Consider the following 10,021-nt stretch of genomic DNA (forward strand, 5'->3'; position numbering starts at 1 on the left):
CCGTTACGTACTGACCTTGACCGGTGAACATGGGATTCGCCGCGCCTCCTTGGTACAACGTGGGATCCCTGTACGTCACGTCTCGGGTCACGTAACCGGCACGCTCCGCGTATTGCGCTTGTTGAGGATACATCTGCGGTCTCACCTCGAACTGGCTTCGTATCTGTGTGTACTGGGTCTGATCGTAATCGGGCACGAACTGGGGTTGAGCTTGAACAGGAAGGGTTTGAGTGCTAGTTTGAGACACGTTCTGCGTTCTCTCCGGTGCCGTAGACTTTTCTTGACCGTACTGTTGAGGAGGAAGTTGTCCAGTCGGTGGATGTCTGTCTTCGGGAACACCGACCACAGCTTGCTTCCTTCCAGTCGGGTATTGACCGGTCTGTTGAGTTTGCTGTTGCTGCTGCTGCTGTTGTTGTTGCTGCTGCTGCTGCTGTTGCTCTTGGCTCTGAGTCTGGCCGATCGACTTGGTCTGCTGTGCCCTGTCTTGAGAGAATCTGTCATACTCTATGGTACGATTTTCGAAGCCATTTGACAAATCTTGTTTGGCATTATCGGCAGGCGGCTCGGCCCGACCGTTCTGACACGACGTCTGCTGGTTCTCCATCGTTTGTCCGACCTGGTTCTGCTCCTGGTGGCTATCGTTCACCCCTCCTGAACCAGACTGCGACATGCTGGCGGCCCCCACCGACGGTCTTCCGCCGATGTAGCCGAGAATTCGCCCCAATCCGCACACCGTGACGATTTTATCGTTCAACTCTCTGTTGGAAATCTAGATTCTCGCTTCAACGCAATCGTCACGGATCGCGTTTTTACGCCTCGTAAATTCCTCCAGGTCCACTCGAGGCATGTAAACGTCGATATTGAATGTCGTTCTACCTCCTTTTCCGTGATTCTTATCGAATTTCTCTCTCCCCTTGTTTCTTCTCGATCTCGCGGAAACGAATCTCGCGAGAAGATCAGATCATAAATGTTTCTTTATTTCGATTTTGTACCAATATTTGTTTCTTTTCTTTTCTTTTCTTTTTGATACGATTATTAGATTTTCGTCGAAATTTTTTAGTCCAAAAATTTATCTGTGCTGATTGAGTGATTTTTTTTTTCTTTCTCCCTTCTTTGAACGGCTCGAAAAATCAACGAACGAGCTTGTTACGCACGATCTACTTTTTTCTTTTCTTTTTTTTACATTTTCTTTATTCGGATCGTTCTCGCTCGTTTCTCTCCTAGGGGCTTCGTTAATAAATCGCGGACTCGTCGAATAATATTACGTGAAAATTTGAAACGTTTGTCCAGGCAGAAGGTCTTTGAACACCGCTCTCGCATTTCTCATTTTTTTCCAAGAGGGGAAGAAAAAGGGAACGCGCAATTGCGAATATAATCTCTTTTATTGCGCCCCTTTGACGTGATCGCCGTTTTTCGTTTCGCAAATCTTCGTCGATTCTATTCTGTTGGCTTTCACTTCATAGTTTTCTTGTCGTCTCGTCGACGAAATTGTATCGGGAAAGAAATATGGTTTTCCTCTTCACGTCTCCTTGTTCGATAAATAACTCTTATTGGTAATTTATATTTATTGAATTATTTTCGCGAATATTATTCCAAAAATCTTTATTCGCGATTCGAAGTTTATAAACGCTTAAATTTTTCTTACAATATTGTATCTTCTACTGATAATTGAGATTCAAATATCGATCAGCTGGTGTAAATTTCTCGAAACGTTAGAAAAATTGATTATTCCATCAATAATATCCTCTTATACGTTTATTATCAGTTCCTTGAGTAATTTTGATTTCCATTAGGCAGTTTTTCCTTTATTACTTTAAGTAACTTTCAATACTCTTCGAGTTGAAAGACGATATTTGATTTTATTGTTCCAGTTTCGTATCAACATTCTTCCTTTATATATCTAACGAAAGAATTAACTCTTTCTTTTTCGCGGAATCGTAGCAACGATTCATCCGCAAAATATCTGTAGGATCGATCTGCAAAAGAAAGACACGAAACACGTACTTCTCCAACTTTCCTATTTTATATAAATTTCCCTCGCAATATTCGGCGCAAAATTAACATTAAACCAAAATTTAAAATTAATTGGAGAGAGGGGGGAGAGAGTAATCACTATTATTCAAATTAACACGTTCAACAATAACCACCTACACCTATATTATATGAATTAATTAAAATAATTGTTAATCCGGAAAATAATCCTCACCGCTCGAACTTTGTTTTTGCATGAAATTAAAAGTCCATTAATAAGTTTTGGAAATAAACGGAAGAAAACATCGAAATCCCTATTAATTCTCGGGAGGCTGAAACTTAATTCCTCGCATAAATTAAGGGTCTGGTAATAGTTTCTCCACGGCTTTCTGAACCATCGAGCCGTGTCTAACGGAGGCGGAACACCGAAAAACATCGGAAAGGAAGTTCGAATAAACTGTTGGCCGTTAATTCAGAAATTTCACGATCGAGTTCCGAATAGAGGCGGCTCGGCCAAGACGTTTATTTAGCCAAGGCTTCGACGTCGGCCCTCAGAAATGCCTTCAGAAATCCGCGTTTCAATTTATCTAGCCGACAATGACAAGGGCGAACAAAGAGTTCGCTGCTTCGGGGACGATCTATTTCACTCGGTGGAACGCGAATTGTTTTCGTGATTTCCCAAGCGCCTCGTGATCACTTTAGTTTCAGATAGACGCCCTTCTTCATTCGATCTTTCATTGCTTGAAATTTACTAAGCGGAAAATTTAATATTGAAAATTTCTTCGAGAGACCTTTGAACTGACGAATTATATTTTCTTTTCCTTTTGCATTAATAATTTCCTCTTGGTTGGGAATAATTGTAATCATTTTTTCGACGATATAATAATCGAATGAAGAGAATGGGATATTATCTAGAATAAACATGGAAAATTTCTCATCTCAAGACTTTAATAATTTTTTCGATGAAGAGACGAATAGAGAAAATAGCAGATGTCGGACATTATGGGGCAATTAAAAGGGAATTTCTAGAATTTCGTCTCGTTTTTGATATCTGCACCATTCACTGTGTTTTATTGGCGATATATCGCTCGAAGAAAGTTGCTCATGGCGAAGAATCTCTGGTAGAAACTTGGATAGAAGGGAAGACGAAGCGTAGCGCATTTATCTGTAATAAGAAGTGGTCTATAAATCCGTTTACGAGCAATACCAAATTTACTGGAATATTTATTGAAACGTTTCAACTATCGCTGCTAAATGTTGGTATTTATGTGGTATTAGGGTTTATATTGTGCTTTATATCGAGAATTTCTGATACTGGTACTAATTATTCCGCATCTGATTGAATATTAATGATGAAATTTAATCGTATATGAAATAACAAACTAATACTAACAATCCAATATATCTATCATCCATCATTGCTTTTATCATTGAATATTCTATTCTGGGAAATTTTTATTTTTCAAAAAAATATTCGCACAAATCAAACTACGATACGATGATATTTAATCATCTTTAAAACTTGATACTTTTTTCATATTTCGGCCAATCTGAAACGAATATAACTCAATAATTCGATCCTTTTATCCGATCGATATTAATTCATTTCTGATATTTGAGCAGAAAATACACAGTAGAATTATTTTCTCAACGAACACTCCTTCCTTAATCTTGATAATCAGAATCATATATAACACCTCCAGTGTCCATAGAGCAGACACGCCACTTTGCAAGCGACCATCGCCTTTAGATCCATTCGAGGGTTTCAAACTAACACAGTTTGCACAAAACCTAGGGATGTGCTTAAAGTGACCATCTCGTTTCGCAAACAAGGGACTCGTAATTCATCATCCCCAGGCTTGCCAACACGCTTTACATCGAGACTAATGACTGGTCTTTATACACGGGGGTTGAAAGGTTGACGCGTGAATGCCAGTTTGTGGGCTGGACGTCATGTATCATGAAACATGAACCGGTCGAAGTGAAAATACAGTGTAAATTGAACTAATGGTTTCGGATCCCGTTTATTTTCGATCTGTTTAAAAAAAAAAATCGTTTTTATCGTTGTAAATAGCGCGATATATGATCATAAATTATATTGCGATTACGCTTTCGACGTGAAATCTGTACGATCATTTTTTCTTTTTTTTCTTTTTTTTTTTTTGATATTAATTATCAATTATCTCGATGAATTTTATCATATAGTTTGTAAATTTGAAACGTTATTTGTTGTTAAATGATTTAATTTGAAATTTTTTATCCTCACAAATAGTCTCGACAATTTCTAATAATTTTTATTACAAAAGATAGAATGGAATAAGAATTTAACTAATTTATTAGAATGAAAATTATTTTTAAAATTAGCAAGTGTAACTCGCGATTAAGAATTCCAAAAATAATTAAGAGAGGGACAAAGATAGTGAATTATCATAATGTTTAATATAATTGTAATATATTATAATATATTATAATATATTATAATGTAGTTAAACAAAATCATCGGTTATAATCAATTCGTGCATTATATGATCATTTAATTACGATATAGTATATCATTTCTCCTTATTTTTCCTTTTTGATTGTACTCGTGTATTGTACATCGTACACATTGAAGATTGAAAAAAAGTACGTAAAAGGATGCGTAGAAGTGAAAGAAACAACTCGAAGATACTTCCTTGAATATCTGAAGAAAAATTTACAAAACAGTTACTCGTAGAGAGACAAATAAATTGCTTTTGTCTTATGTGAACGTGCATCTTTATATGGTATACACATTTATGAATTACAACAAATATAAGAATATAATCATGTTTACAAATATACGTGTACTTTGTTCATTGATTTATTTTTTCTTATTATTATTTCGCGAAGATTTATGAAGTAATATACTTTAGTTTCGAATATTATTTTATACAGTATTATAAAAATAATACGAAATTTCAATTTTTCAATATATTTATATCAAATCTTAATTTAAATTCGAAATTAAAAATAAATATATTATTTTTTTATACAATTTCTATTGCACAACTATTGTTCCAAAAATGAATAAACAGAATTCCAAATTAATTTTTACCTTCGAATATTTAGTAATTTTCTAGCGATTGAATGAATTACTGGAAATTTGTTCTACCATGTAACTCGATGTTAATCCAATAAAGATTCATTTTACGCTTGCGTTTGTAATTCAAGAGAACATGATCTACCAAAGATCGTGTATATTTACACGATGTTCAGTATCAAGATCAAAATAATTTGATCCGGAGTGAATGTGCCTTGGTATTCCTGAACGAAGCTAAATATACACACCAATATAATTTTCACGTAATAGGGAAATTGTATTAGAGGTTATATATTATATATACATCGTTGCTGTTCGAATATTTACTTTACATTTAATTGTATCCGCCAGTTTGTATATTTGTATCGTACTATTCCTGTTTAGTAAGCGTGTTTTGATGAGCTGATCGTGTACAAATTTCCACGCATGTATATTATATATAGAGATTGCATTGTTGAATCAATTGCCAATTAATTAGCAACAGAATGTTAAAAACTAACGTTTCCATGAAAATATTTTTCGAATTGACTGATGATAATTCGCGTAATTAAATAATTAAAAAAATATATATTTATCGATAATGCGAAAACCAAGATCTTGTTCGTCGTGTAGTAAATTGTGGTGAACAGGAGGGAAATCTTCTATCTCAGGGGGATTCATCCGCGTGGATCGTATTTCGTTCAACTAATTTGCTTTATCGACCGTTAATGGGTCAACTCTGGGCGTTAATCAGATATCAAAATGAAATTTATAATCTAATTTCTCCACTCGATCGTGCCCGGTTTAGAATTTTATTCTTTCCCTGTTCTGACGTACAATTTCATTTCTATTGTTCTATCTTTTTAATCTTTGGATGATAAATAATATTATCTTTGTATATTTGTTCCTCGATTGCAAATTTCTTTTGGGAGGAATAGTAGGGTGGTTCGATGTGAAAGCCGGCTTGTTTCCTTCACGCAAGTCAGCTTTCCAAACATCGTGCGCGAAGTCTTCAATCGCATCTACTAGTTTTACGCGCTTCCCTCCTCCTGTCAAGATTGAATTCCTTTGCGTTTCAAAAAGCCCGCATGAAATGTTTTCTTGTGTTGTGTTCTTGCTTGTACCCCTTTGAGAGAAAGGTAAACGCGCTGTTCGTACATACATATATATATGTGTGTATTCAATACGTAATACTTAAATTCCCCAAAGAAAATTGACTTGGAAAAGTGCATCGATCGTAGTATAAACAACTCTTAGAAATCTTAGAAACAAAAATAAATTGTACGTCATCGTCTCCTTAATTTTCGTCCATCTTTTTTCTCCATCGATTTTCATCGAAATTCCCTTCTTCGTCCAAACAAATTTCCCATCGTTGTACATCTTCTAAGATTCGATTCAAATTTTCAATAGAAAAAAAAGGAAAAGAACTCGAGAATCCTCGAGAAACTTCTCCTTTCTTCTCTTTTTCCACACCCATCTCATTTACATTCCAATTCGAATCGCGTTCGAATCGCAAACGACCGGATGAGGAATATTAAACGTGAAAATTGGCGAGAATTCATGTTTGTACAGATCCAATATCGTATTAAATAAATCGCGAAATATTAGAAGGGAAGGCAGAGACGTATCGAGACGAGTCATTCTTTATTCCAATATTCTCTCTCTCTCTCTCTTTCTCTCTGTGTAACACGCACGAAGAAATCCGTATCGAATTATCGACTTGTCAGTCGCGGGGGGAGTTCTCCCCGGAAACTGACGATAACGGCGGGTCGTCGAATGGACCACGACCGAATTACACCAATTTCCTCGCCCCCCTCCCTCAAAGTAGTGGCCCTGGTTATCGGGAGTGCGATCGACTGTCGCGATGCATCGGGATCAATTGAAATCGGCTTGAAATCCCATTACTCGCCAATACCGGGAAAACACGATAACCCGGTCACTTGGGCATTTATTTCCAAGGACTTTCCAATTTCCCCCCGCTATATCGGGGAACAATAAGATATCGCTATTTCCACATTTGGCCGCCAGAAATGTGCACCGCAAGCGGTTTGGGTATTTACGATTTCGTCTGGAAGATGGTTATACGTGATATTGAGGAAGAGAGGGTGAGAGGGAGGGGGAAATACGAGATCGAATAGTTTCTTCGATTTTCTTCTGGAGGATAGGAATGGATGGACATGTATATAATAATTTTTAATATGGAGGAAAGTATAATGAAATTTGTCTGCTTTTTTTTTCATTTTTCTATTTATATCTCAGTATTTCGTTATTATTTAATTCCGTTATAGATGGTGATACGAATAAACAATGTAATGCATTTGGGTAATGGAATTAATGAATATACTAATGGATATTTATGGAAAATAATCGTAATATTTAATGGATGAAGCAAATCTCTGTTTATTATGTCAGTTTTGTATAATATATATATATCAATGGGAATATAAATTTGTATATATATATATATTTAACTTCTGATCTGATTTAACAAATATCAAGTTTAGAAGTTAGTCTAGAATTATTTTGAAGTCTTGCCCTAATTTCTTAGAAGTAGCGAGTGAATTTAATTTCGTTAATGTTTACTGAACTATAACTGAGATAAATGGAAGGCAAATACAAGATAACATCTGCAAACGGAATAAACAAGTTTCCTCGCTCCAATCTCCGCGAGCATATTCATTTTCCATTGAAAGTAACCAAGACTAAAGGTAACTTTCTTTCCCTCTCCCCCCCTCCCCTTTCGTATCGCGCTTTCATCTTCCAAAGATCTCAGAAAGAAAAATAAAGAGAATAAAGAGAAGAGAAGAAAATAAAATTCTCCAATATCGGATATCTTTATCGCTACGGCGGATATCGCCCTTTCTTCTTATTCTTACAGAGAAGAACACCCCTATCAATTTATTTATCGCCCTATCCACCCTAGCCACACCCTGGTTATCTAAAAAAAATTCAACGATAATTCCATCGAAACGATACATCTCCACATCCTCCGAGTAGTAACAAATCACACGAATCAAAGCCCAACCCAGGCCAAGATTCATTTCGATGTAATTGAATGATCCTCGTTCGACTGGCATCGAGTCAAATTTTGCCAATTAACGAGTATCGAGTTGATCCGCGGTTGATCCGGCTCGATTAAAGTCGGCCAATGGCTCGCTGCATTTTCGCCAAGTTCATATATCAGCCACTACGATTGGCCAAATTGGCTCGTGGTGATAAAAAAGAAAAAAAAAGAAAGAAAGAAAAAGAAAGAAGAAGAAATGAGAGAAAGAGAGAAAGAGAGAGAAAAGAAGAAGAACGATAGAAGAGGTATCTGATTTGGTCTGATTTAAAATCCATCTCAGAGCCAAAAAACGCAGCCGACTCGCCACTCCCTCCTGCGATCCACTCTTGTGCAGGCCAACCCTCTTCCAGGATAGGGTATAATATCCCTGCATCATCTCGCGCGAACCATGATACTGTAATAGGCGGGAGGATCGATGTGTGCAATCTACGCTTGGAATGAAAATTTCAAGTTCCTTAGGAACTTGGTTCTCTATGGACTGCGATCCGCATGATAATGATCGTGCTCGAATTGATCATGGAAATTCCTTCGATATCGCTATTAATGTTAATTTATATCACGATGCGTATAATATCTACACGTGTACTGCTATTATCACAAGATGATACGTCCGTAATAATGATTTGGATTCATTGCAAAAAAGGTTAGAGATAAAGAGAAAGGATTTTTTTTAGCGATGAAAAATTTACATAATAATTTCTTTTGTGCCGATTAAAGACGAATCTAAAGCAAAGAAAGTGCATTTGTTTCGTTATTTTGATTCGGGAGGATCCGAGATATTTTTTATCGCACGCCTGTATAATCTGCTTGAAACGGGAGGATGAAATTTCGATCTATTCGACGAGCGTTTTAAAACTCGACGCGACGAGTTGATGAAAAATCTGGGATACGGATTTGTTGGGGACGAATAAAAAAAAAATGGGGTGATGAATGATTTCAATATGTAGATCGGTGTGCTCCGTTTTGTTCGCATTCGAAACGAGAGATGAAAGGGACACGGGGACAGAAGAATATCGATGCCTAAATATTTCATATTTAATCCGAATCTATCACTCGATACTTTTCACTCGTCTCTCCTAAAAGGACAACCCTTCTCCTCGTATGATTATTAATAGATATCTTCTTCGTTCCTCGTACCATAATGATACATAGATATAGTAAGCACGTTTGTAATGACCTAATTTCAAGATTTCTCTCGCTGGTGAAAAATATTCCACGGCAAATAAAATTATCGTATAAAATATATATTCGAAGCTGTTTCGTGAAAATTTAGATTAAAAAAATTAAAAAAGTGTTGAGAATTTTTTTAATATTTTTACTTTTTCTAACTAACTTGACTCATCGCACAAAGAAAAAGTAAGAATGAATTTAAAATAATAGACCTTCCTATGAATATAAAGCTCTACGTTTTAATAAGATATCCAATTATAGTGCAGGGAGGCAAAATTTCTCCCAAACACGGAAAATGATTCTTAATCGCGTTAAATTCCTCGTATAAATTAAGAATAACCATCGGTTTCATCGTCTTTTCTTTCTTTTTTTTTTTCTCCTTCTTCTCGAAAGTTTGCATTTTTATACCTTTTCCAAGTAGTCGTAGTCCACGTTAGGATCGTTTGATTTCCATATTTATCGTACGGTTCGAAAGTCCTCTTCCTCCCTCCCCCTTTAACTCGAAAACTCTCGCCACCCTCGAGAGGTATCGATGTGGAAATTTTCGTTTTATCCTCCATGGAGGAGAAAATGAAACTTTGCCGATCGTACGTACGTCTTGCTTCTTTCCCACCCACGAGAATCGGGCGACAAACTGAAACGAATGAAATGTCAACACCGAATCGACTTTCGTTCCCGTATTTATTTATTTTCTCACGGAATTCATTGCCCCGCATGGATGGATCATCCGAAAAAAAAAAAAAAAAAATGAAGGATGTAATTTCCAAATTCTTTGT

The 10,021-nt window shown here is 36.3% G+C and overlaps 1 protein-coding gene across 1 annotated transcript in view; it reads right to left on the reverse strand.

Annotated features, from left to right (window-relative positions):
* Positions 1-10,021, reverse strand: part of LOC102679376 (mediator of RNA polymerase II transcription subunit 15-like) — a 94,022-nt gene that overhangs the window by 21,882 nt on the left and 62,119 nt on the right. Inside the window, 1 exon segment of the mRNA XM_006616878.2 lies at positions 1-1,976. Within this exon segment, the coding sequence (XP_006616941.2) occupies positions 1-670 (670 nt within the window). The 5' untranslated portion in view covers positions 671-1,976.

This window comes from Apis dorsata, unplaced genomic scaffold (assembly GCF_000469605.1).
Source record: "Apis dorsata unplaced genomic scaffold, Apis dorsata 1.3 scaffold_285, whole genome shotgun sequence".
In the NCBI taxonomy this organism is placed as follows: Eukaryota; Metazoa; Arthropoda; class Insecta; order Hymenoptera; family Apidae; genus Apis; species Apis dorsata.